This window comes from Falco cherrug, chromosome 7 (genome assembly GCF_023634085.1).
Source record: "Falco cherrug isolate bFalChe1 chromosome 7, bFalChe1.pri, whole genome shotgun sequence".
Lineage (NCBI taxonomy): Eukaryota > Metazoa > Chordata > Aves > Falconiformes > Falconidae > Falco > Falco cherrug.
Genome location: NC_073703.1, coordinates 71,135 through 97,411, shown reverse-complemented (window position 1 = coordinate 97,411; position 26,277 = coordinate 71,135). Strand labels below are relative to the sequence as shown.

The following is a 26,277-nucleotide window of genomic DNA, read 5'->3' as shown; positions in this document are numbered from 1 at the left end:
ACTGCATGTGCAATGGGGTGGGCACTCCATGTGGCACAGTGTGGTCTCCGTGTGCTCATAATATCCTGCTTTATTGCATGTGCATCATCTGCTTTCCCATGCAGGTGCCTTGCGGGGCCTGGATAGGCACATTGCAGTGGTGCTTTCTGCATGTGTGCAAGGCACTAGCATCATGTTTTGACATACGAGCAACCCCCAACTCTGGCAGGTAATTTATGGTAAAGATAGCAGGTTCTGTGTTGCTCCTAAATCCCTTTTCCTTCTGCACACAAAGACTGTATGAGCCTCCTCTGCCCCCATCTGCTCAGCCCCTCTTGTAACTGTATCTTACAAGGGCTGAGATGCAGCCTGGCACTACCATCCTGGGCTGTCCTAGCTCCTGTCCTGCTATGGAAACCATGGGCTGTGTGGTGACTAGGTGTTAAAGTCCTGCCAGAGGTAATGGAGGATGTCTCTGGCAGGCAGGAAGACCCAGTGTCCCACCAAATGTCATTTAAGCCAGAGTCCTAGGTGCTACCCAGATTGCAGCTCCAGTAACTGAGGTCTTCTCAGGGGATGTTTATGGGATCCCAGTGACTTTATTGACCTGTTGGCTTGGGAGAGCAAAAGGGGAAAACTGGGATACCAGAGACCCCAGAAATCCTTCAGTGGGCAAAAGAGACCATACAGTCCAGAGAAGAGTGTTGTCACCTGAAGAAGGTGCACAATGTGCCCATCCAGGCCTACACCAAGAAAGGTGAGGAAGGCATGATCCACAGCCATGGCCTACAGCAGCCTGTGATGGAAGCACAGGAGAGGGAGGGTCTCCCATCCCTTGCCCTGGGAAAGTCTCCAGCCCTATTTGTGATGCTGGTGACCAGAGCATGCAGGGAGAGCTGCCAGCTGGGGCTGGAAAGGAGGAGGTACAAACTGAGACTTCTCCAGTTTGTCATAGGGAATGTGGTTTCTGGTTTTCCTTTTTTCCATAGAGGAGCTGAGCTAAAAAACATCTTGCCCTCTTCTGCTGTGACTTGTAGCTGAGCTCCCAGACACCATGGGCTGGGGGAAGTGCTCTAGGTGGGACCAAGAAGGACTGGAGAGTGCATCACCCATGTGGTGAGGGCACTTGCCCTTGCATTTATTTGACTTCCATTCAGTCCCAAAGGAAGCAGCAGCACATCATACACCACAGCAGGCAAGAGAGCAAGCACAGGGATGTTGCCCAGTGCCCTCTGCATGGCAGACTCTGCACTGCCCCACTCAGCTAAGGGTCCTTCTGAAAGTCCATCCATCATTCAGGGTGACCTCAAGCTTTGTGGCTCTGGCATTGTTGGCCCCGCAGACAATGTGGTAATTCACACTGGCAGCAGCTGCTCCCACTATCATCACGGTGATAATCGTCCCTGCTGGGCTGGTCCTGCTCAGGGCCATTAGCAGCAAGATCCTTCTTTTATCATTGTACATCTCATTCCCATTTTGGCAGCTGCAGTAAATGTCTGTCTGTTACCAAGGCTGAACCATCAGGACACAAGGTCCAGTCACCTGGTGGCAGGTGATGACTTCGACACATTTGCAGGTTGGTTGGGGTGTGGAGCAGAAGCATCTCTCTCCTGCGGCTTGATGCAGGGATGGGATGGGGTCTTTCATGGTGACGCCAGGGGAGGGGGGCAGGGCATCCCTCCATCATGCCCTGGTGCTCTGCTATCCATTCAGCAGCGCAGCTGGTCTGTCCATAGCCTCTGTATGTGCTGGGATGGGGGGAGCAGGGAGAGATGTTTCCCCCCCTCTCTCGATGGTGGAGGTGATGCTCATTTCCATTTAGATGGAGGAACTTCAATCTCAGCTTGACGTCTCCTCACCATGATGCCACTCAAGACCCAGATTTCCAGTTTTCTTCCCCATACAATGCCAGATGGTCTCTGCTGGCTTGGGAACTGAAACGCATTAGAGATGCTGCAGCCTGGCAGAGGTGGACATTGGGATGTATAAACACAGGTGATTATCTTCCTGTAGCTTCACGAGGCAGCTGGCACATATGGCTTCTCTGCACCCAAATCTGCTCCACTGCCCGTGGCCCAAAGCGCTCCTGTTGTCTCTCACTAGCTCCATTCCCTACCCCTGTCCAGGGACAGGAGATTAAACCCAAAATCCAGAGTTGCTCCCCGTGATACAGGATCTGGATCACTTTGGGGGCAGAGGATGGTCACACAAAGAAAAGTCACCCAAATTACCATGACAATGAGGACAACCAGCTATTTCTGTCTTCCAGTGGGAAAAATACAAGTGGAAATCCAGCAAGGGAGTGAGGTTGTTGTCCTTGTTTGCTGGCTATATCAAGGACATGTCCACCTGGCCACAGAGAAGTGGACACAGGGAAAGCTCAGGATCCTCACCATGATCTCCTCCACCATGTACTTAGCGTGTCTATTCCTGTAGGAATAAAAACCCACCACATTTTTTCTCAGCTAAAAGTGTGACAGCTTGTGGAAAAGCAGCTGAAAAGGGTTGGTGCAGGGAGCCACAGCCTGGTGGATGATGACCAAGGCCTCCGATTTGAAGGCTGGGGCAGCTGCCTGCTTTGAGGAAAGGCAGCTGGTGTAACTAAACCGAGAGGTACGGGAGGCCACCGGCAGGTCCCCTCCAGCCAGCTGGGGCCGGGCCTGGAGCCGAAGGGAGGCCCGGGGAGCCGGAGGGAGGCCCGTAAGCCTCGGAAGCGGCAAAGGCAGGCACGCACAGTGCATCTGAAGGGCAGCCTGGGGAGGACACCCAGAAACCCCCATGAGCGCCGCTTTACGGGCCCAGGCCGCAGGCAGCCGGCCCGGGGGACTGCCGGGGAGCCCGAAGCGGGTTCGGACGGAGGAGGCCCGGGGGCCGCCGGGCAGCCCCGGCTGCAGCTGGAGCGCCGCTGCCCCCTGTCGGGCGCGCGCGGGCAGGAGGAAAGGGGCCTGGGCCCGGGACGTGCAGCGCGGGCTGCTGTGGCGGCGGTGCGGTAAGGGGCCGGGAGGGGGCGCCGCCATGTCGGAGACGGCAGCAGGAGGGATGATGGCGGCGGCGGCGATGGCGGAGGCGCGGCTGCGGCGGAAGCAGCTGCTGAGCGCGGAGGAGGGGGAGCTGTTCGAGTTGGCGCAGGCGGCGGGTAGCGGACTGGACCCAGAGGTGTTCCGGTGAGTGGCGGGGGCGACCGCCGATGGCGACCGCCGGTGGCCCCGGTGCCGGTACCTCCGCTGACGGGTGTCCCCGCAGGGTGCTGCTGGACCTGCTGCGCATGAACGTGGCGCCGCTCGCCGTCTTCCAGGTACTAAAGTCCATGTGCGCCGGGCAGCGGCTGCCGCCGGGACTCGAGGGCGGCGCCCCTGCGGCGCCGGCTCCGCTCCCCGCCGACACCCGAGGTAGGCGGCGGGCAGCGGCGGGCAGAGGGCGGCGGGCTGGCGGCGGGCCCTAATCCCCGTGTTCTCCCTGCGCAGAGTACCCCGAGGACGGCCGGGCGCCCGTGCGGCCCGCCCCCGCCTCGGCTCTGCGGCCGCCGCGGGTCATGGGCCGCCCGCCGCCCCCCCGGGGCCTGCCCGCGGCCTGCCCGCCGCTCCCCCACGGCCCCCCCGCGCCTCCCGCCGGCCGCGCCGCTCGCCCCGCCGCGGGGAGGGGGCCACGGGCCGGGCGGCTGGGCCCGAGGAGCGGCCCGGCCGGCCCCCGGGGGGCCCGCTCGGTGTGAGCCACGGGGCCGGGCCCGGCGGGGCTTTGCACGGGGCCCTGCGGAGGGGGAGCACCGCCACACCCGGGCCTGGGCCGCCGCGCCCCCTCCCTGCTGCCCGCACCCGTTTTTTCCGAATTTTTATTATTTTCAGGCAGCGTAGGGGGCCGGGCGCGCAGGAGCCGGGCGGAATGCCGGGGGGGAGGTTGCTGCAGTCCCTTGGGCTGGGTGTGGCAGCCTCCTGCCTCTGCCCTACCAGCCCTTGACAAAAAGAGCCCTTCGTACACAGCATCATGCAGTGGTGCTTTGCTTGTATCTAACTGAAAAAAGTTCCTGGTACATAAGGAATCCCTGGAAAAGGTGAGGAGCTGTGATGCTTCCTCTGCTGTGTCCCGGTGCAGCTTTTGTCGCTTGTCCGGGGGTTTGCACGCCCGGCAGATGGTATGTAGGTGGTTGAAATGGGAAGCTGCGTGGGTTTGTTGGCTAAAATAGCAGTTGCTTTTGAATGTAATTATTTTCCATTATTGCTCTAATCTTGTGGACAGTAACAAATGTAGACCTGGAGTTGTGGCATATATATATATATATATAAAAACTTTATTCCAAACCACTTCTAATAAAACTTTTGCTTACTCCCTGAACTTACTGAATGGACTTTTGGCTGATAGCTCACAACTTCTGTGGATTACTTCCAAAACATTTTAAAAGAGGTAGCTAGAATAAGTCCACTGTCACTAAGCTTGAAGTTACTGTGAAACGCTCTTATTTCTTTTGTGCTCAGAAATATAGTAGAAAGGGGCAGTGGCCAAAACAGCAAGGTTTTGTGATCGTTGTCTGTGGTGCCAAGAACAAAATTGCATGCTGAAAGCTCAGCTTGCTGCACGTCCTCAGCACTCCTGTACCAGTAACATGGGTGTGCTTGTTCACACAGCGGGAGCCTAGAAATGGATGAGGTCAAGTTGGTTTGTATTGTCATGCCTGTTCTCCTTCCCTTTCTCTGTTTCAGGGTGAAAACTCTTGTTGTAGCTGATGGGTCTCTGTTGACCATGATGAGTTTAGAGGCAAAACTTTGAAAAGTGATTGTCAGCAAGGACTGTGCTGAGAACACAGAGAATGGGTCAAGAAAGGCAAGCTTTGCAGTTAGGTAACCAGAGCAGGGTTGGAGGGGAAAGTAAAGTTTTCCTGTCGTGATAGTGTAGTACCGCTTAGTCTAGCCTCACTGCTGAGGCTGCCTTGGTGGTACAGGGTGTTCATTGTCATGGCTGTGGTTGCACATCTGGTGGTAAGTGCTATAGAAAGTAAAGTTGAAAGGCAAGATTCATGTGACCAGCTATAAGCAGTCAATTTTAGGGTAAGGGTGATGATGCCACAACCCAAGGTACCTTCACAGTAGCAGAGGCTGCTGCTTCTGGTGTAGATTCCCACATGGTAGGTGGGTGAGATTCACTTCATTGAGCAACTGAGCATGGCTGCACGGGAACTCTGAGGAAGTTTGCTAAAGTCCAAATGGGAATTCGAGTTCATGAATAAAGTGGCCAGGACTCCATGGGCTTCACCATGAACAGGTTCCCCTTTCTCAAGAGATGCTGCTGATTAAGAATTTCCTGCAGAGAACTTGGTTGTGGTACAGAGAACAGCCTCACATGTGATTGAGAAGTGACTCTAAATATGCACAGGGGAAAAAGAAGACGCCGGCTGACTAGTTTTTCCTGAGCAAAATGAGAGAGGTATGGCACTTGAATATTTCAAGTAAGAAGCAGCATGCTATTCGGTACCACGTTGAAACATCTCAAAAAAAAGCAGTGATTTTGAACAAAAGATGCTGTCAAATTTTTCTCTCTTCTTCTCCTCCTTCATTGGTGCTTCAGGTGTGATGAGCCGCTCAAACTATGAAGGAAATTTGGTAAGGTTTTTGTTCTTGTCTGTCTGTTAATCTGGAGTAGCTTTTGTTCTGTCATGTATGCTGTTTGTGTGGTATTTCCTGTAAAAATGAGATTTATATTTTTTTCCCTAGCACTGGGCCACTGCCATGAGTTAGTTTTAGCTAGCAGTAGGCCAGCCCAGGTTTGAAATGGTCAGATGGCAACTTGTTTGTTAATCAGCATTAAATTTCCCAAGAGGAAAAGCCAGAAACCCTAAGGCAGAGTTGATACTCCCTTAACCATTGCCTCCTACCACCCTGAGGTGCTGCAAGCACTTTAGAGAGGCTGTGTGTTTACAGGAATTAGTATCTGTCTCCAGAGCTTAATTTCATTGTGCCTGCATCAATTGGGGTGCTTATTCTACATCTTTAGCAGAGCATATCCTGGTCTGAGATGGTGCCCAAGTCAGATTGCAGTCCTAGTATGTCTGGCCAGATTTTTCTCTCCATGGTTTCGCTTTAAAATCCACATGTTCATATCCTCAAGTGCACTGGACCAAGCCCTCAGAACCAGTGTAGTGAAGTTCAAAGAAAGACGGCATTACCTCTGCGCTGCTCATGGTAAATATTCAGTGTTTGGCCTTCAGTGTCTCCCATTGCTGCTTTATTTCACAATGGTAGAATATGTCTTCATCTTGCCCATCAAGCCACAGTTCACTGCTGACGTGGTAAAACATTGAATGCTGAGCTTGGATTTGCTGTCTTTGCAAGCTGGTGTTCAGTAATGGTGCCGAAGGGGCACTTTGGCTTCCTTTCTGTCATCACCCTCGGTCCTGACCAAATTCTGGTGGGCAGCACTTGCACATCTTGCCAGAAGGTTGTCTTCCCCAACTGTGTCAGTTTTTTTTATTTTTCCGGAAGCTTGTGTTTAATTTGAGCCATAACTCACTTTGAATGAAAACTTATCTTTTTAGTTTCTGTCAGCACAAGTGACTTTGCTGGCAGCCAGCACCCACTGACATCAGCTAATTGCTTTGTGAATAAAGTCACCACTGAAAAACTAACTTTCTCAGAAAATTCTTTGAGCAGAACTTAAGCTCAGCAGTGGCTTGTCATGACTGTAGTCCTGTGTCTTCATTTCTGTGAAGAAGTGCTGGTAAGATCTCATTAATATTGAGAAGACCACATATTTTGTGCAGCTCTTTCTTGAGGGTATGTTTCTGTAGCCTCTCGGTTGGAAGGCACATGTCTGTGCTTGCTGTGATTTAGTCAAAGCAGGGGCTATCTTAGCTCAGTGCCCAGCCTGACCCAAGATGGGCATCGAGTGCAAGTGAACAAGCTTCTGCAGCTTTAATTGCAGCTTTATGCAAATTTTGGCTAGCTTATGTCAGACTCAGTGATGCTGTATAGAGACTTGGAGCAATGTGCCTGGAATGTCTGACAAAGATGAATGGGACTCCTGGTTGAAGGTCATGAAAACAAACAGGTGTCCTGAGAGATTTCTCAGTTCATGGAAATAGGTAATGATCTAAAGCAGGACCGGGCCATCGGTGCCAGCCTTGTTTGTGTTTTACCAGGCCACCTTAGGCTTAATAAGGGTTTGAATTTTATAGCTGAAGACAGGAGCCTGTTTTACTGTAGCTCTTGGGGGAAAGCGTGTTGCTGAAGTAAATATCCCATTAAAATCAGCGTACCTTCAGCAGAGTGATTTTCTCTCCTTAAATTGAAGAAGTGGCCAGCTAGCTGAAATTGAAGAGAAGTTGCTTCTCATTCACTGAGCTGTCTCATTCTGGGCATAGTCCAAGTCTTTTTTTTCAGGAGTGGAGTAAGTGGTAATAGGGTGCCTGGGCGCGTCCTCTGGGCTGGATCTGTTCTGCAGGAGCATTTGGCTTGCCTTGCCTCCTTTACCTTTAGGAGCTGCTTTGAGGAAGGGGCACTGAAGCTGTATCTGCTGTTGGCCCTGGTGTCTCTTCTTGGAAGATGCTGCTTCTGTTTAAGAAGATGATGGTGCGGCTTCCGTGCAGGACCAGGCATTTGGAGATGGGAGATGCCTCCTCTGCGTAGCTGGGACTCTCCTTGGGCTAATACAAAGAACAGTGATTGTCCTTTATAAGCTTGCCAAGCTACTTTGCACGGTGTCCTTCAGCTCTGTGTATCTGCTCTTTCTCCCATGCTTCCTCCTTTGTCAGAAGACAAACAAGTGGGTGAATTAATCCACATCTCACTGAAGATTAGCCAGGGCTGTTCTGCTCAAGTTTTATCAGTAACAATGAGATACTAGCTTAGGCTTCTCAGCCCATCATGTTGCAGGGAGGTTTTTAAAGCAGCTAAAAAAAGACAGTTACAGCATTTTTGAACAAAACTACTGGTGGGTGGTGGTGGTGGAGTGGAATGCCCCTGGTAGTTATTTCAGTTTCTGTACAGCTAAAGCAACCGGGAGTCTAATATGAATGACTTCATCTTGCATTTCCCCATAGAATATAGCTATGCTATTCTGCATGGAGCTGTGTTTGCTGGTAACTGAATTCATGATAGCTGGCTCCATATTACTGTGTTTGAGTATCGGAACATCCATCTGGCATATTCAGCTGGGTACAGCTTCATGCAAGCTACATTTGAAATGGTTCTTCAACAGCTGTTGTTTTGGAACGGAAAGAGCTGATTTGAAAGATAAAGGATATCCAGGTGATTTCTTGCTGTACATGCAGGGAGGAGGCGTGCAACCCCGCTAGGACAGTTTTGGCCTAGACGAGCTACGTGCAGTTTACCTTTGTGTAGCTAAACATGCTGTTTTATTACGGGTTATTTCCATGCTTTCTGTTCCCATCAGCCAGCCCTCAAACCTGGTGGTTTCCCTACAGTTTTCTACCTCTCTATTGACATGCATATGTCAATGCCCTGCTCTTTTTTTTTCTTTTTCTCTAGACTGATGAATATTCTTTGATGCTTCTCTCACTCTTTGCACTCCGGCTCTTTTTTTCCGCATTCCCCACTTCCCCAACCCAAGTGCCTTCAGTAAAGTTACTTCCCAAAGCTTTGCCCTAGCTAATTCCTCATACTAAATGTGTTCCCAGCATAAGTTCCACTTTCAAAATCCTGTCTCCATTGTGGACCTCTAGCTTGATCTGTGGATTTTAAGGCTGAAAGGAAACATTGCAGCCTCCTGTTGTGCATAGCAGGGGCCAGAATGCTTTCCTACCCTATGAAACTGTCACGCTCAGGTGCCTGTTGGAAAAGCCACTGAGCCCATGGCCAGAATGCTTTCCTGCCCTATGAAACTGTCACGCTCAGGTGCCTGTTGGAAAAGCCACTGAGCCCACCACCAGCCACGGGCTCAGTGAAGGGTTTACAGGGTGTGTTCTCTGTGTGGAAAAAACCCCTCTTTTGAGAGTCCCAGGTCCTTTTCTGCCCCACATTTTTAACTTTGTTCCTGTGTAGATGTTTAGATATGATCAAGGTCTCAGTTCTAAGTGTTGCTCTTCAGTTAATTCCCTAAATATCCCTCTGTCCAGCTTGCTGCCAACTTTGTCCTCCCTATGTGTTCCCCTTGCCATCCCTGTTTATCCCTTTTTTGTACTTCTTGTTTCTTGCACTTTCTCTGTGTATTATGTCTTCAGCGGTGGTCAGCCTTTTGGGGTGACAGCTATTGCTGCAAGGGCCCATGGTGACTGACATCCATCATGGGTACTGCTGGCTGGTGCTGCTAGCTGCTTTGTGTTCCTCTTTCTACTCACCCTGCATTTACTCAGCCTTGCATTATCTCAGGGTTCAACTTTATCTGGGATTTTTAACGCAGACTTCTGATTTAAGGAGATAAAGTAGCTGACAAGGATAATGCATTGCCTAAGGACTTCTCTTAAATGTATTTAATCTGGGTTTTATACATCATGCAGTGAATTCTTCTGTTGGTTATACTGGCTATTATGCTTTAATTGTAGATAAAATATATCCATGGGATGTAACTGATAGCAATGTGTTCTTAATCGTGCCATGCACCTGTAGATGTTGTACTCAGACACTTCGTGGTCTGTATGTCTTCCATGAAACAAACCAAAATCTGTAGAATGATCTGTAGGTGACTTACGGGACTAATCAAAGGACTAATACAGTCCTGATCATTATTTTCTTACTTAGTTGCTTCACTTGTACTCTATTTTTCAGTGTGTCATCAATATCACTCCAATAAGTGGATTTCCTAAATTCCTTAAAGAGCCACTAGATCACCTTCAAGATCTTCATCCTACATGCCCTTTTGAATTAGATGCCTTTATTATTGTTTTGTGAAATGATGGACTTTGTAATTAGATGGGGCAAGAAGTTTTATGTTCAGAGTATCCCTGATGTGGAGTTGTTTCTTTCCCTCTCCTTTCCCCCTAGTCTGCCATTCCAGAACATATTTTTTTTTAATTGTAACTTTTCTGTATTGTAGGCATTTCTTTAGCACCTGAACAGCTTCAGTTTATAGACCTTGCTCATCTTGTGGTACAGAAATTACCGTGAAGTATTTTGTGGATTGCAGGTGCTAATGTCAGGTATTTTACAACGGATTAAAATAATGATCAGTTGTACTATACTTTCTTGAATGGTTGACAGTCCCTTGGTTGAAAGTTCCAGCTTCTTTCCTCTCCTGGGAGGTCATCATAAATTTTGATACTCTCAAAATACAGGTGATGGGTAGTGAAATAGTCTTTTCTACTTCAGCAGAAACAGCAGATAAATAGCTTTTATTTCTTTTTCCTTGTCCCAGGAATAACTTGCAAAAAGTCTAGCTTGGAATGCTTAAGACGCGACATGGGCCTAGTCCCAAGAGGTGGCTTCATTTTTCCCAGGAAAATATATTTTGCTCTGGGTAACGTACTTTGAAAACTGAAGTCTAGACAAACTTTTCATTTTATGGAGTCTACCTTTTGAATGAGGAAAAAGCTGTATCAGATGTTGTGATGCAGCCTGCACTACTGTCTTTTTGAGAAGGAATCTGTTAAAGGTTTCCTCCCATCTGAGTAACTTTTGAATTGGGAAAAAAATGCATTATGAGAGGCACAAGCTTCTTCCGTACTCATATTTTTAAGTGTCCTATGTTCTTTGCAGTGCTTCTCATATGGTGGGAGCCTGTTGCAAACTTGCCAAATGGTTAGCTTTGAGTTCGTGGCTTTGCCCATTGGAGAAGCTGGCAGCTTTTGAACAGGCCACAGTTCAAGAGAAAATACTGTGTGCCGATGTATTCCCTGAAGGTATTTGGATCCCTTCAGTAGCATGAGTGGTTCTGTGTAATGTTTTTATATGTGCTGTAGGTGTGATGGACATAAATGGGCAAGATAATGTGGATGGTTAGCTAAAACCAGGACTCAGGTGGCACTGGGAGTGCTGTCAAGGTGAGCAGGTAGCAGAGAGGACTGGCAATCTCTGGCCAGTGTCAGTATCTCTCCTGTCAGCTTCCCCCACGGAAGGTTTGCATGTTGACCCTAGGTTTCCACTCTGCTGGGTATTTGAGGTAAATACTGCACTGGCAAAACTTACTTTTTTTTTTTTTAGTATGTTTTTTCAGGCTGTTTTTAAAGCTTTTTTTTCTTTTGCATGCTGTGTGAGGGCAAGAACTGACAGAAAGAAAAGGGATTTAGAGGAATGCTGTAAGTACCAGAGTTGTCATGTGTGGCTTTGTGGCAAAGTGATGAGATGTGATTTCATGAGTGACAACTAATTTGTTACTCTGCCCCAAGCAACCAAAGAGATGCTCAAAAAAATCTTATAAATACAGACTGTATAGTGCTGTCTGAGAAAAATGGGGGACCTCTTCTCCATCTTGTCTTTCTGTAATCTGTGTGTCAGAGAAGGGGAGGAAATCAGACTATCCCAAATGTGAAAACTAGTAAATTAAGGAGCAACTATAAACGTGTGAGGATTTGTAGGGAAAAGGCTGGTGCATTTCATGTTGGTCAGTAGATGGGACAGCAGCTCTTGTGGTTGTGCTGAGCAGCCTTGAGGGTAGCCACCTCTCAAATGAGCAGGAGAGGTGGATGAAAACCTTGTCTTTGCTAAATCAGACACTTAATGGGTGTTTAAGTTGGCAGCCTCACAAGGTAACATAGGTACTGGAGTAAGGGAGAATCCATCCATCGTGTGGATGAGAATTAAGTATTACTTCAGGGAGTTGCGTTGGAAAAGGACTGTCAGATTGATGAGACTAATGCAGACCTCTGCTCTGGGAGGGGGGAACTGCTCTCTACCTTAATCTACCTTCAGACATCTCATTTAGAGGCTTCTTACCTGATGTGTTAAAACACAGTGTTTGAGCACTTAAGGAGGCTTGTCAGTGTCTTGAATAGGGACTTTGTTAATGTAGGCTTGCTTTTGTAGTGATACCTAGTAATGCAGCTGAATACCTAACATATTACAAAGAAACAGCCTTGCTGGAGAAGAGAGGAACGTACAAGTTTTGTGCAGGTAATTTGTGGGCCTGTGTAGGTGTCCACTTATTTTATGTTCTCTTCTTTCTCCAAATCCTTCTTTTCAGGTAAGTGTTTGCAAGAGAAAACGTGCTTAAATAATGACCACCTACTCAGTGCGTACTTAAGGTCTTAGTTAACTACTTTGGAAAGTGCATGTGAAAACTACTTATTTTTCCCCTCTTCCTCTGTTTCAAAACAATCCAGCTGAATTGTTTCGATACATATTTTGCCAGTCTTACCTGTCTGCTTTACTCTGTCTTCTCAGGGAGGCTGTTGGGTCAGGAGAGAGCCCAGTGTGTGTATTAGCTGTTAAGGATATGGCAGCAGCTTTGAAGATCCAAGAACCTGCTGGTTTGTTGCAGAAGAGGACTGCTTGTGATATTTATGTAGGGATGTGAGCAAGACTCTGCAAGGCAGACCTGGCAGTCTGGCAAAGGATTCAGAATAATGAGTCACAGTCATACTGGGAGTGCTTTGGGGAGTGAAGTCTAGCTGTGTCTGAGATTTTTCTGTGGTCAGGAGGTGGTGAGATTTGAAGTGAGTCCCATCACTGTGCATGCTTCTGGTGACTGGGCAAATGGTGTCTCTAGTCCTGTAGGTAACATAGTGACTGCAAAAAGGAGGGACTTACGCTCTTAGAAGTTTAGTTTTTATTCACACCTAAAATTGAGTCTGTGCTTGTCTAGAAAGGGCAGCTGGTTTTCTGTGCCTCGTGTAAGGCCTGCTGTGAGACAGAAACAGGAGCAGGATTTTGGAGAATTTAAAAGTCCTCTCGTGGTTGCTCTAGCCCCTAGTGACTGCCATTATGCAGTACAGGAGACATTTTGAGATTGTTGTAGCCTTGATATCCCTGACTGTGTTACAAGTAAATGTACCAATAGCAGTTTGTTTATTTTATTTTTTTTTTATGAGTGGAAAGAAGATCTGTAGTCCCTATTACTGCTCAGAGGTGGGAAGGGATCTTCTGGGGAAAGCAGTAGGGTGAGTACAGAGGAGCCTGAACGGGAACAGCTTTAGATTTCCACTTCTGAAAGCACGTTTGGGGTTGGGACTTTTTTCCTGAATTTGATGGGTCTTCACTTGCCTCCTGCTTGGCACGAGCAGGTGCTTCTCCCTCCCTCTGCTCTTTAAAGCTTTGTCTTCCTGCCCTGTGCCACCGTGCAGACTCCTGCCTCAGTATCTGGTGGCAGTCCTCTCCTAGAGGTATGTGTAGCTTTTTGGCCTTGGGTTTTTTCAGAGATGATCAGCGTTAATGTTGTCCAGACTGATCACAGTGGATGCTGCTGGTTTTAGTGGGGGGAGCTAGCAGGCAGAGGGCATGCTTCTGCCACTGCTTGAATGCATATACCATTCTTCTCAAACTATGTCTGGCTCTCGAGGAGATAAACATGTAGCTGCTTCTTTTGGAGTCAGCTTTTGGTGGGGGGAGGTATTTGATAAGGCTCTCTTTTTGGCTTGTCTCTTGTATTTGTAGCTATTTGGGTTGCAGTTGTTTTATGACAGCCAAACACATCCAAGATAGGAACATCTTGTGTAACCAAGGAAAATATCGGTGGAATAGTTTTGTTCATCGTAGTGCTTGAATTACAGAGAGTTTGTGGTTGTTCGACTTCTTTTGTGCTTTACATTGAATCTGTTATCTCTGATAGTGCTTTAGGTGACGGAAGCCTAGGAACCATGCCTGTCCTCTGCACTTCATGAGCCGTTCTTGACTGGTTCGTGCATCAGGATAGGATGCTTCCAAAAATATAGTTGGTTCTTATGCTATTTAACTGGTTTGGTTTACTGTGATTTTGAGGCTAAGAGGATGTCGGCGCACAGCTTCTCTTCAATAAAGTGATTATTTCTCAGCAAGTTGTTGCAACTAGGTCAGAAGATCAAGGGTGTGACTCCCAGTAGTGCTTAACATTAGAGTTTTGTGTGTGCACATGGTTAGAGTTGTTGTACACAGATTGAGAACCCGTACTCTTAACGGATAGATGCATGTGAGAAAGGGGGGGGCATTCACCTATAGGGATGTCCTGGATTGCTAAAAGCATCATGGTAAACTATAATGCTTTTTGTTCCTGCCAATTTTTCTTTCAAATACAGTGACATCATATATTGCCTTTGTGCAATTCGTTTGTTTTCATGGACAATACTTGCATTAGTGAAACTGCTTCAAGTGCTTGAGCTGCAAAGACTGCAGGGCTGGTTGGCTTGGGATAATAACTGCTGGTAGATCACTAGTGTGGTTTACAATAATAGACTTTTTCAAGAGCACCTGACTTGGTTGGGATAAGTGAATGTATTTCTTCTGCCACCCTAGTCTGTCAAACTTCACAGATATGAAGGGGCCACATACTCTTTATTAGGAAATTCTGAGGTTATCTTTCTGGTGCTGGCTAGTGTTAACTTGTGGTATTCTCAATTGAGTGCTGTTCTCAGAGAGCTGCTCCAAGGAGACAGGGTGGTTTGATAAGTAAAACAGACGTATCTCCAGTCTCTGGAGTCAATAGCACAAATGATCCAAGATTATGATTTCCAGACCATGCCCATGGAGACTCCAGTGTGTGGAGTATGGTATTCTGGAAGTTGCTCTGATAGTGATTGCTAAAATGTCGCTCTTCATTTTAATTGCATGCACATAACTGCAGCTCACTATATTACTGTGGTTTGTTTCCTCCTTGCTGTTAATTTTTTTATGATGTTTCTTGGAGCTTGCTATCTTAGTAAAAGGTGTGATATTTTTTCCTCATGCTGCCTTTATAGTTTTTCCTAATGCGAGTCCTACTTCTCATCTGAAGTAGTTCTCTGCAGTGCTAGGAAAGCCGGTCTCCTTCACTTATCCCCTCCTGTCACTTGTCTGCAGAACACCTTAGCCTGTCACTCTCTCCTTTGGCTGAATCCAGCAGGATAGGCTATGTGCCCCTTGTCTCTTTCAGCTTCCACCTTTCTACCCATTGCTTCTCTCTGCTGTTGCATTGCATTTTAGAGATGGCCAGTTGTGCCGATGGAAGACTTAACTCATCTTCTGAATACAGTGAGAAAATCTGTGAGTAGGTCCTGTGTAGGAGCCTGAGCTCCTGGAAATACTGGAAAATGACAGGAAATTCAAACTTGATGAGCAGGTCACAGAAGTGACATGAAGAGAAGGATTTCTGATCTGGTAATGTGATTGCAGGCTTCAGAAACTGGTGGACAGTGGCACGTCAATTCACTTATCGCAGCCCTGAGACATTAGATGCTCTTAATGTTCTTCTTGAAGTGCTGTTTGCAGAGCTGGTGTTCCTGTGCCAAATGAAAGCAAGCATGTAAAGAACGAAGTGGCTGGTTGCTTTGTAGATAGAACCTGATGAAAATTAAGAATGCTCCTACTGCAGCCTGGTTTGGTGATGCCTGTTGAGCTGAATTCACAAATTTGCTTTCTGTGCTGGGTGCTGAATACATTTGCAACATCTAATACAGTTTTGCCTTCTGCATGATTTCTGAGGGAATGCTTGCAGTTTAAATGCTGTGTAGTGACATGTAGGGTGTTGGGACTTGAAAATTAATGTATGCATTTTGTTTATTCAGGTAGAAATAAAACCAGTTCTGCTGTCAGTGGCACCCAGGTTGTAGCAGAAAGGACCAGCCGGGAAGGATCTGCCCAGAGGACGCCTCGGCAACCAAGTGCAAGCCGGCTGCAGAAAGCGGGAGCTTCTGGAAAGAACAGTGGAGGAGGCAACAGTACCTAAATAAAGCCTTGGAACCAATGTCAAGCATCAAAATACAATGTATATAAGCCATGCTTGTTAAAACTGCTTGTGTTGTATTAACCTGGCAAACATGTTTTGTAATACATGAAACAGCTGTTGTTCCTTATTTCTTAAACTTCCTTTGGCAATGCAGACTACTAGGGATTGATTACCTGTAGGCACGTGGGACAAAGACAGAGATGTGAAGCCTAGAAAAACATGGAATAGTGCTCAAGTTGTTCTAGAGAAGTCATGACACATCTTGCAAGCCAGTGCTTCTTGCTGCCTCTTTCCCTAAAGGCCATTTTGATACAGTCATGCTAGCTGTAGCAGCAGGTGGTCTGCTGGGCTGAATGACAAGCTGAATACTGCTGATGTAGGCCATATATTGGTATTCTTGAGCCCTGCTGTGATGGTAGCTTGCACTGGAAATCTGATTGTCTGGTGGGGCATGTTCTTGTGCTTTGACTGGGGTTGCCCTGTTCCCTTCCTGTGCACACTTACGTGGGTTTTAGCATCTTAATCTGAAAACCCGTTTGACCTGTCACATGGCGGAATCACAACATGTAGTCCTTCCAGTGATGCTAATGTGATTATTCATTTATAAAGTGTTACAAAACACTTTGCTTAATGTGCCAGGTTAAATGAGATTATTCTCTCCCTCATCTGGCATTGTTTCATCACTTGGTGTTAGCTACTTGCATGTATCTTAAACAAGGAAGTGGATTTGTTAGAACTTAAGTGTTGCCATTTATAATTCCAGAGCATATCTGGGGAGCGGCTGTGCCTGCTGTGGCCTTGGTAGCTCAGGGGCTGTTAGTGAAACCATTTCCCTGATTAAGAGAAAGTGCCTCCATTCTTTGTGGGGGATGGATGGTCATTCCTAAACTCCAGGAGATCTACTGAACCTAGTTCAACAGGTGCTCAGATCTCTTCCTGACCAAGAGAAAAAATGCTGAAGAGTACAATATGCTTTTGCACAAGTTTTTATGCAGAATATTAATAATGGTCAGATAATCCTACCTTACAGATTCCTCTTGAACAATATATCAGGCTAATTAAAAAGATTAGCCTACTTTTCTGCAACCCTGGCTAGGCCTGAGCTTTTGGTACTTAAGGAAGATGGTGTGTTCACAGCACATGGCAGTCTGAAGAGACTACTCCAGTGTGGGCTCTCCATGGACAGCAGTTCGTTCATGGAGTACCTGCTTGCCCTGGCAGGTGTCCCAGTGGATCTCTGCTGCAGCGGGGTCCTCTCCACAGCCTGCAGGGGACAACCTGCTCCATCATGGTGTCCTCCATGGACTGCAGGGGAATCTGCTTCAGTGCCAGGAGTATCTCCTGCCACTTTCTGCTCTGCCCTTGGTGTTAGCAGGATTGTTTCTTGTGTATTTCTTTTCCTCACTCTGGGTGGTGTTTTGTCCTTTCTTAAATATATTCTTACAGAGTTGCCACCGGCTTTGTTGATTGCTCAGCTGAGGCCACCCCTGTAGCATACATGCCTGCCCCCAGCCTTGCTGTGTAAACCCAATATACTCATCTGTAGACATCAGAAGTTTTCCAGGGGGGGAGTTAGAAATGGGAACAAAGTAGCTCATGGCTTGCACTAATGCACCTTGTAGCTGTGCTGTAGGAAAGGTATTAAAATGAGATAGCTTATTAACTTGTTTGTTTTGTTTGCAAGGCCTGGGTATCTCCTGTTCTGATCTTCTAAGAAAGTGCACCTATTCTCCCCGCCCTGAAAAAACTCTCCCCAAAGCACAAACTGGAGCACACCAGCTGGGAAGCTCTAACTTGAGTTTGCTAGTGAAAAAGAGCAACTGAAGGGCCGCTTTTTCTCTTGGAAATGGTCTTTGTCCCTAGAACAGGGTGAGCAGACTTGAGTTGCAGCTGAAACCTCTGTTCAGTATATTGACCCTCCTTGAGAGTAAAAGTACCTAACAAACATGGGTTTTGCCTGCATGTTCACTGCATCCTCTTTAACCAGTTCTATACTTGCATTTCTTTATCCCTCTGCAGCTTGGGATACCTCCTATGTTGTACCTAACCACCTGGCTCCAGGCCCCCACTGCATCCTCCTGAGCTCTAACGTATGCTCCTCAGCCTCCAGATCAGTGCTACTTCTCTCCTGATGTCTGGTTTCCCTGGGCAGGCTGTCCTGGTCTTCTTTCCCAAGTACCTAGCTGTATAAAGTGCTCAGTGCATGCTTTTGTATCCTGGTCCTTCAAAACAACTGCGGCAGGTGAGGCACTCCTGGAGCTGGAGTTGGTTTTGAACTTTTGCAGCACCTTGGTCTAAGGGGTTCTCTGCTGTGCCCTTCTGCCCGACTTTGGCTGCTTTCTGTGGTGTGACAGCTGGCTGGGTGGATGATGTATGAATTGTGGGGGTAGTTTTCCTTGCCTTCAGGAAGCCTTCCGGTGCGGTCTCCCAGAGTGACCCTGCCACCTCACAGAGGAGGTAGGCCAGGATGTGTGGACTACAGGATGAATGGAAAATTGGTTGAGCTGCGACAGAAAGTGCAGCTAAAGGATGCAGAAGGTGCTCCTGTGGTGTTGCAGCGAGGCGCAGCAGCTGGGGCATGGCTGAGCTGCAGCACCTTGGGGCAGTCCACCATGGCACCTCAGCCTCAGGGTTCCAGGGTACGAAGGGCTGAGGCAGTGCCAGCCCTGGCAAGGCACGGGGCTGTGAATCCTCTGAGGCTGGTGCAAGGGGCACTCTGGAAGGGACAGGACAGGATGTGGAGTGGGATGGGAGGTGTCAGGATCAGCTAGGGCTGGCATGGAGAGGAGCAAGAGAGGCCAGGGCTGGTAGGGGCAGGGGCTAACACTGGTCTTTCCTGCCTGGTTCACTCCCAAAACTGCTGCAGTGAGGGGAGAGGGAGCGATCAGGTTGAGGCTTTGTGCAGAAAGAAGTGGTGTGTTGGAAAAAGCACACACTTCCTGTTGGAAGGGTTTCTGTGGGGTGGCTCTTGCAGGGCATCCTCCATGGGTGCATCTCGGGGCTAGTGGATGCACGCAGGCTTCCCCCCAGGAGCATCCCCCAGGGCTGGGGTGCAGGCAGCCGCCCCATCCTGGCTCTATGAGACAGCATTAGGTTACGTGATTAAAGGCTCATCTCTGTGAATGAAGAGGAGCAGAGGGACAAGAGGTGGAGGAACCCTGGGAACCTCCACAGTGCCAGGGATCCCCTGACCTGGCTGCTCCCAGGGCTGTCCGGGGGCTAGGAGGTCACACCCATCATGATGATCCATGGGTGGCTCTCCTGATCACCTCTTGGACTGGGAGGGTGACTGCTTAGGGGTGAGGGGCACATTACAGGGCACAAGGAAGAGCATTTTGAATTGTACAAGACTTATTATGGGATGTTCAGGGGGAGGAACCAAACATGGGGAAAAGGAGGGATCAAGGTTCTTTGGGGGAGCCACAAATGTGGGAAAACAGAGGGATATGAAAAGGGCTGTATATCATCTCACTACCCATCTACCATTTTGGGGTGTATGTGTCTCCTGGAGATACACGGTCAGCCCTTGTGCTGGCTGAAGCTGGAGCCGTGGCAGCCTTGGCTGCGTTGGCTGCTGGATTGGGCAGCACCTGGCAGAACATCCCAGAGGTGTTACACAGAGGATATTGGTGCAGGCTCGCAGGCATGAAGAACTGTTAACAGTGTCTGCAACTGGTGGCATACGTTGGGTCTAATGATAAACGTTTATTATAGGAAAAAAATAAAAAAGAAAGGGACAAAGTGGGAGGAAGGGAAACCTCTCCCCAGAGGCTAGTTGGCATGAGAAGCACTGAGTTCCCAGATGAGCAGCAGACTTGGTCTCTCCTCCAGTGCAGCAAGCTATGATGTATTTTGTGTGTTTTGCTTGATCCCATTTGTGATGCTATTCAGGTGCTTAATCAGGTGTATGTGTTGCACACTGACTAGTCACTGACTTTCTGTTCAAAGCTGTTTTTTGACAATTCTTCACTGCTTAAATGGGCACCATTGGTTGTAGTGTGCAGTGAAGTTTGTCCTTTGAATATGAGCAAAAACCTGCAAAAGAAGGAGTAGGGAAAGCATGGGGGGAGACTAGAGGGTGAAGCTCTCCCAGGGGACCAACCCCCGGGCTGAGGGGTTCAGGCAGGACCCCTGTTGGAACATCTCCAAATGCAGGCACGGAGGGCAAGTACAAATGCCTCTAAACAGGCAGGGGTAGAAGTGTGGCAGTGAGTGGTAGAGTGGAAGTCTTCTGGGCCCATAACTCAGAGGTCTATGGCTCTAAAACCATCCTCTGCTAATCGGCAATAGGTTTTTCCATCCTCTGGCTTGGTTTTTTTTGTTGTTTGTTTTGGCTTGCTTCCACACATGCCCTAGCTTGCATGGCCCGGGCGAGAGCCCTGCGGGTTCCTGCACGATCACTGTCCAGCGCTGGGCGAGGTGAAAGGGAGGGCCGGGCCGGGCCGGGGAAACCAAGCCAACTAACTCGCATTCAAAAACAAAAAAAAAAAAATCCAAAACCGAAAGGAAAACAGGTATGGCCCGTACGGGGATCGAACCCGCGACCTTGGCGTTATTAGCACCACGCTCTAACCGACTGAGCTAACCGGCCCATCTGCCAAGTGTTTTTCGGCGCCGGCCCAACTCTCCTGCCGACCCTGTGCGGCAGCTAGTAGCCGCCCCCGTCGCTGGGAAAAATGACAATAAATAAAAATTGTCTAGCAGAGGATGGTTTCGATCCATCGACCTCTGGGTTATGGGCCCAGCACGCTCCCGCTGCGCCACTCTGCTGCTATAAGTGAATAGTTTCATCCCATCTTCCGGACGTCAGCCGTGGGGGCTGCTCCCACGGGAGGCTCTGCCCACCCCCCATTTCTGGGGGATGCTGCAATGGGGGCGTCCTGCAGGACTGGGTGAGCAGTGATGGTACATTCATCCTAGCAGCATGCACATCTCATGCCAGGTGATGTTAACAGCTCTGCTGTCCCCCTAGACTGGGTGGCTATGAGTGAAGGCACCACAGTGTGTGGCTGTCCCGTCTGCTGTGAGAGCTCTGACCTTCTCCCGGGGACTGGAGATGAAGTCCCCCACCTGAAAGCTGGAAAAGCCCACCTAGAATCTTCTATTATTCAGCCTGCCTGGCAGGAGCTGCCATTGACCTGTTGGATACAACTGCCTATACATAACATTTTGGAAAAACAGGCATGTATCCTGTAGTGAATATAAAAGAATGAAGGTGGGTGGGGGTTTTTGCACAAGTTTCTTACAAATTTGGGGGCCTGGTTTGCAAAACTGCTGGCAGTTGGGAGACAAATATTTTTGGAAAAAAGCAAAGAACATAAAGCCTTGGACCTGGGCTATGCAGCACATTACATACCTCACATCTACATCAAATAGCATCAGTGTCTTCACACCAGCTCTATAGGAGCAAGAGTCAGGCACAAAAGGAGGACACTGTCAGCCACTCATTTTGGAGAAGCTGAGGCTGTCACCCATGTGCTTACCCAGCACAGAGCCTGTCTGGCCTTGTGGTGCGTTTCTGGCAATGACTGCCTGCCTTCCTCTCTCCACTCCCATGTCCCAGTTCCAATGGGTGCAAGGGGGTGGAGTGGGCCTCCTGGGAATTAGTGTTATGCCACATTGGTGGTATACCATTTTTTTGGCTAAGCCCTTTCCTTTTCTTGTGTCCTGGGATGACAGTCCCCAGGAGTTGCTGACCCTGTCAAGGTGTTCCTGTCTTGTAGCGCATCTCTGCTTCAGGCATCTTGTTAGATTTTATCGACAGACTCAACTGCTAGCATCCAGTCAGTGTGCTGATGCCAAAATCAGGCCTGTCACAAGTCACAGCTCTGTCCCCTGGTCCTGCCTGCTTAAGCCACCTGGGTGTGCAGGACCTGCTAGGGCACTGGGATAAGAAACAGCAACACACCATCTCACAAATGCTTTGCCTTGATCTCCCAAAGAGGTCATCCAAGCACCCAACAAGGGCTCATGAGAGGTACTAGCTAACCTAGCTCATGGGGCCCTTGCTGCCTGGTGAGAGTTTGTAGCTCGCCCTACGGCGGTACTGAGGTGTGTACTGAGGCTGTGCTCAGAGAAAGGGACCTCTCATGTTTGAGCCATGTCCAAGTCTGAGAACTGGGCTACGGCAGAAGGTGCAGATGGCATGTAAGGGCATGCTATTTGACCTTGAAGACAGTCAAGTAGTGGAGCAGGTCATGCAGGGAGGTTGTGCAACCTCTGTCCTTGGAAGTTTTCAAGACCCAGCTGTATGAAGCCCAGAATAATGTGGGCTGACCTCAAAAGCTGACCCTGCTTTGGGGATGAGGTGGGACTAGAGAGCTTCTAGGGTGCCCCCACTCATCTCAGGGTTGGTCTCAAGAGCTGTGTCCATATGCTCTGCTCACCTGTGGCATCTAAGGCAAAACTAGCCTTAGAAGTTATCAATTTATATGCAGAAAGTTAGGAGTGATTAGTCCAGTATCAGCACCCTGTAAAGTCCACAATTTCTGGAGGACTGTATTTGACACTAAAATCTCAAAAAAATAATTACTGTTGACTTATGAAGCTTGTTTCAAATCGCCACCTCAGTAATATTGATATTAACATTGACATCGACATTGACACTGACATTGACATTAACAAATATTAACACTATTGCTCTTTGCAGTTCACTGTTCTGCCCAAACATAGCATAAGCTTATTTATCAAAATGTAATTTACACATACAAAAAAAAAAAAAAAAAGAAAGAGGATTTAGCATCTTTCTGTAAAGATAAACACCAATCCAACCTATTTTCTCAGTTATGTCTGATATGAACATGTGCAATGTATCTCTCAAAAATAAAGTCACGGACATTGGGGTGCAAGAACTTACAAGACTGAGACTGAGGAAGTTTACAAGCAAGGCTGAAGGAGACCAAAATTTGAGCCTTGCCACATGAAAATAAGACAATCAGCCACCCATTGGTCCCATCTTAATGGGACCAGATTTTTGTGTTTCCTTTCTATCCTTGAAATCATATATGGGGGAGTAATCTAAAGTGTCTTTAGGTAGCCATGGTTCCACAGGCTTCAGTGAATTTCTGACATTTTAGAGCAGGCTGTGACTGCTTGTTGTATACAGGAGCACAATTCTACATAGAGGCCTTTGAGACCTCATCAGCAAGTCTTCAGACCATTCCTTAAAGGGTCCTGTCTCTGGATGACTGCAGGACTGACTTTTTTGTTTTTTCTCCCTTGCCATGTTAAACACTGCTGTCATGTTTCTAGGTAATTCTAAGAGCTCTGTGGCCCAGCACTTTCAGCACTGACCTGGAAAACAAAATTTCTAAAAATGTGATCATATTATCTGAGCTGCAGATAGATAACAAGGGCTTCAGGTCTGCTTGTCATGCCATTTTGAGGGAGGCAATATGGGCAAGAATGATAATATCCAATCAATAATTATTATTATGGCAAGTCCTGCACAGATTTTGTGCATAGTGCAGGAGCAGGATGGGTGCTGTGACTCAAACCCAGCAGAAGCTCCAATAACTGCTATTGCTTCTTTTCTTGTATCTAATAAGGGAGATAAGGAGGGGGGATAAAGACTGGAGGAAGCCAGATCCCACAGAAAGAAACTTTAGTGCCTGAATTCACAGCATGTAGAATAAAGATCTACTATGGTGAATGCAGTCCTGGGTGCAGTTCAGCTGATGAAAGCTGTAGGTGTCGTTGAGCTGTCCATGCCATCACAACCTAAAGGGCTACCTGGCCTATGGCTGTGTACATGTCGTGACTGTGTGTTTGTAAGATTCCATAATGCACAAGGATATAGAGGCTTTATCCTCAAAGTTTCTCTACTTTTATTACAGATTACCACAAATAGCAGAAAAATCAGCACTAGCAAATATCCCTGTGATTAATAAAGCAAATATAGCTCTATATCAAGCTATTAAAAATTATTACCAGCAATCAATAGTATAGCAGCAATCAATAATAATGGCAATAAATAATAGCAACAATCAATAACAGTGACAATCAATAACAGTGACACAATAATAGCAGCAACAAATGTATATATAAAACTACAAGTTACTAAAAACTTACCACTAGTAAAGAAAACCTATCAATATTATATACGGTGGGTTGATCCTGGCTGTATGTGAGCTGCCCACCAAAGCCACTCTATCATTCCCTTCCTCAACTGTGCAGGGGAGAGATAAAATATAATAAAAGGTTCATGAGTCAAGATGAGGACAGGGAGATCACTCAGCAATTACCATCATGGGCAAAACAGACTCAGCTTTGGGAAATTATTTTAATTTTTTAGCAATCAAATCAGAGTAGGATAATGAGAAATAAAACAAACTCTTAAACCACCTTCCCTCCACCCCTCCTTTCTTCTCAGGCTTGACTTTACTCCCTAATTCTCTATCTACTCTCCCTGAGCAGTGCAGGGGTATGAGGAATGGGGGTTGTGGTCAGCTCATCAGATGTTATCTCTTCTGTTCCATCTTCCTTGGCGGAGGACTCCTCAGACTCTTCTCCTGCTCCAGAGTGGGGTCCCACCCATGGCAGACAGTCCTCCACAAACTTCTCCAATGTGGGTCCTTACCACAAACTGCAGTTCTTCAGAAACTGCTCCAGCCTGGGTCCCTCCCATGGGCCACAGTCCTTCAGGAACTGCTCCAGCATGGGTCCCCCATGGGGTCAAGTGCTGCCAGCAACTCTGCTCCAGCCTAGGCTCCTCTCTACATGGGCCCACAGGTCCTATCAAGAACTTGCTGCAGCGCAGGCTTCCCATGGGGTCACAGCCTCCTTTGGGCATCCCCCTGATCTGGCATGGGGTCCTCCACAGGCTGCAGGTGGATATCTGCTCCACCATGAACCTCCATGGGCTGAGGGGGACAGCCTGCCTCACCATGGTTTTCACCACAGACTGCAGGGAAATCTCTGCTCTAGCACCTGGAGCACCTTCTCCTCCTTTTCTTCACTGACCTGGGTGTCAGCAGAGTTGTTTCTCTCACATATTCTCACTCCTCTCTCCAGATGCAATTGCTCTTGTGCAGTAACTTTTTTTTCTTCTTACATAACCCAGAGGTGTACCAGTGTTGCTGAAGGGAACCTTGGCCAGCAGCAGGTCTTGGAGCTGGCTGGCATTGGCTCTGCTGAACACGGGGGAAGCTTCTGGCAGCTTCTCACAGAAGTCACCCCGTAACCCTCCCTGCTACCAAAACCTTGCCATGCAATCCTAACACAATATAACAGCATATATAAATACGATAGGTCACTTATATGCACTAAACCAGTCACAGAAGGTTGGACAAACCAATCTTAGAAGGGGATCCAACCATCTTAGAAGTGGGAGGACAAACCACACTGACCCTACAAGTGGGTTCAGAGAGGGAGCAGATAAAATAACGGAGCATCACTTCAAAAGTGATCCTACCATGGAGTTTGGGGTGAGCCAGGTGTCCCTGGTGAGCATCCACAATTGTGTAGAAAACTTGTGCAGAGGGCTCAGCCTGTTTAGCAAAAGGAAAAGTATATGCAGAGCACAGGTTGGAGGAAGGGAAAGAAGCATGAGCACAAGTGGCACAAGTGCTGGTGCTGGCAGGACCCGAGAGGTCCCAGCTGAGGTGCTGGGGAGAGCAGAGTGTCACAGTGGGAGCATGCTGGGTCCATAACCCAGAGGTCAATGGATCAAAATCATCCTCTGCTAAATGATTTTTTCCCCTTGCTCCAGCAGCAGCTGCTGCCTCTTCCTTGCATCTGTCAGCAAGTTTTAGCCTGCACTTCTGTTCTCCAGCTCCCTGCGCACCCATGGCCATGACTCTCCTGTTCCCTCAGCGCCTTCTCTCCACCATCGCCATCTTCTCCTCTCTTTGTGATCTTAGCAGCCAGCGCTACCAAAGAGCCTCTTAGCATGGCAAACTGGTCTGTGTGGAGCGGAAGGCTTCATCACTAGCGCCCCCAAAAGCACCACCGGCACTCACACAGGTACTCACAGGACAAGGTTTGTCCAGTGTCGCGCTCCAATCCAGGGCACTCCCTGATGCTGATCTTCCTAGTCAGTGGCTACTGCAGCTTGAGGTTTTGTAGTCAACAACTCACACATACAGAAACATATATATTCTGCAGTACCTTATGGTAGTATGCATGCAGGACACTGGAAAGAGGAGGCCAGGCAGCCTGTGAACTGAAGGAGCAGGAAAAATACATACGTAGTTGCGTTGGTGGTATAGTGGTGAGCATAGCTGCCTTCCAAGCAGTTGACCCGGGTTCGATTCCCGGCCAACGCATGCAGCTTTTTATTTATCAAGCCTCCACAGCGCCTTGCCCCTGGTGCTCCGAAATCGCCTGCCCAGCTTCCCCCAGCAAGTTGAGCCCCCACCAGTAAGGAAGTACAGCACAGAGCCGCGGCATCTCGCTGTGAAAGCCATGCTTGCAAGGCATATAGCTCTACCCTGCTCCTCCCAGTGGGTCTACAGCCTCTGACAACACCTATGTCTCCCCCAGTCGAAGCATCTGTGCATGCTCTCAGGTTTGTAAAGGGGGGGGATATCCTCAATCTTGTCTCTGGGTCCCACAAGAACAGCCCCGGACCTTGTAAACTGTATTGTG

At 48.1% G+C, this 26,277-nt stretch overlaps 2 protein-coding genes and 3 non-coding genes across 10 annotated transcripts in view; 3 read left to right on the top strand and 2 right to left on the bottom strand.

The window, feature by feature from the left end:
* SHF (Src homology 2 domain containing F) overlaps window positions 1-15,801 on the top strand; it is a 40,120-nt gene extending 24,319 nt beyond the window's left edge. For 2 of the 3 annotated variants that reach the window (XM_055715212.1, XM_055715210.1), the window contains one exon: window positions 15,530-15,742. In XM_055715212.1, coding sequence (XP_055571187.1) covers window positions 15,530-15,533 — 4 coding nt within the window. In that variant the 3' untranslated portion in view covers window positions 15,534-15,742. Of the gene's footprint in view, window positions 1-15,529 lie in introns of all 3 variants that reach the window. The other variant, XM_055715213.1, reaches the window with a different exon arrangement.
* Window positions 103-15,801, top strand: LOC129736446 (mitotic-spindle organizing protein 2B-like). Of its 4 annotated transcripts, XR_008733050.1 has the most exons (6): window positions 103-3,143; window positions 3,223-3,368; window positions 3,444-4,027; window positions 4,674-5,394; window positions 5,536-5,570; window positions 15,534-15,742. XR_008733050.1 is itself a non-coding variant. In XM_055715215.1 (3 exons), the coding sequence occupies exons 1-3, from the start codon at window positions 2,758-2,760 to the stop codon at window positions 15,572-15,574; spliced, it is 573 nt and encodes a 190-aa protein (XP_055571190.1). In that variant the 5' UTR covers window positions 2,743-2,757; the 3' UTR covers window positions 15,575-15,801. The 4 variants fall into 4 exon arrangements, 2 of the variants coding, with proteins under 2 accessions (XP_055571190.1, XP_055571189.1); XR_008733049.1 differs by having other exon boundaries at window positions 4,674-5,570; XM_055715215.1 differs by lacking the exons at window positions 3,444-4,027; window positions 4,674-5,394; window positions 5,536-5,570 and having other exon boundaries at window positions 2,743-3,143; window positions 15,534-15,801.
* A 4,406-nt stretch (window positions 15,802-20,207) lies between these two features.
* On the bottom strand, window positions 20,208-20,281 carry TRNAI-AAU (transfer RNA isoleucine (anticodon AAU)). Its single transcript has one exon. It is a non-coding gene; the product is annotated as a tRNA-Ile (tRNA).
* A 107-nt stretch (window positions 20,282-20,388) lies between these two features.
* TRNAM-CAU (transfer RNA methionine (anticodon CAU)) lies at window positions 20,389-20,460 on the bottom strand. The gene has a single exon. It is a non-coding gene; the product is annotated as a tRNA-Met (tRNA).
* Window positions 20,461-25,883: 5,423 nt separating this feature from the next.
* Window positions 25,884-25,955, top strand: TRNAG-UCC (transfer RNA glycine (anticodon UCC)). The gene has a single exon. It is a non-coding gene; the product is annotated as a tRNA-Gly (tRNA).
* The last annotated feature ends 322 nt before the right edge of the window (window positions 25,956-26,277 follow it).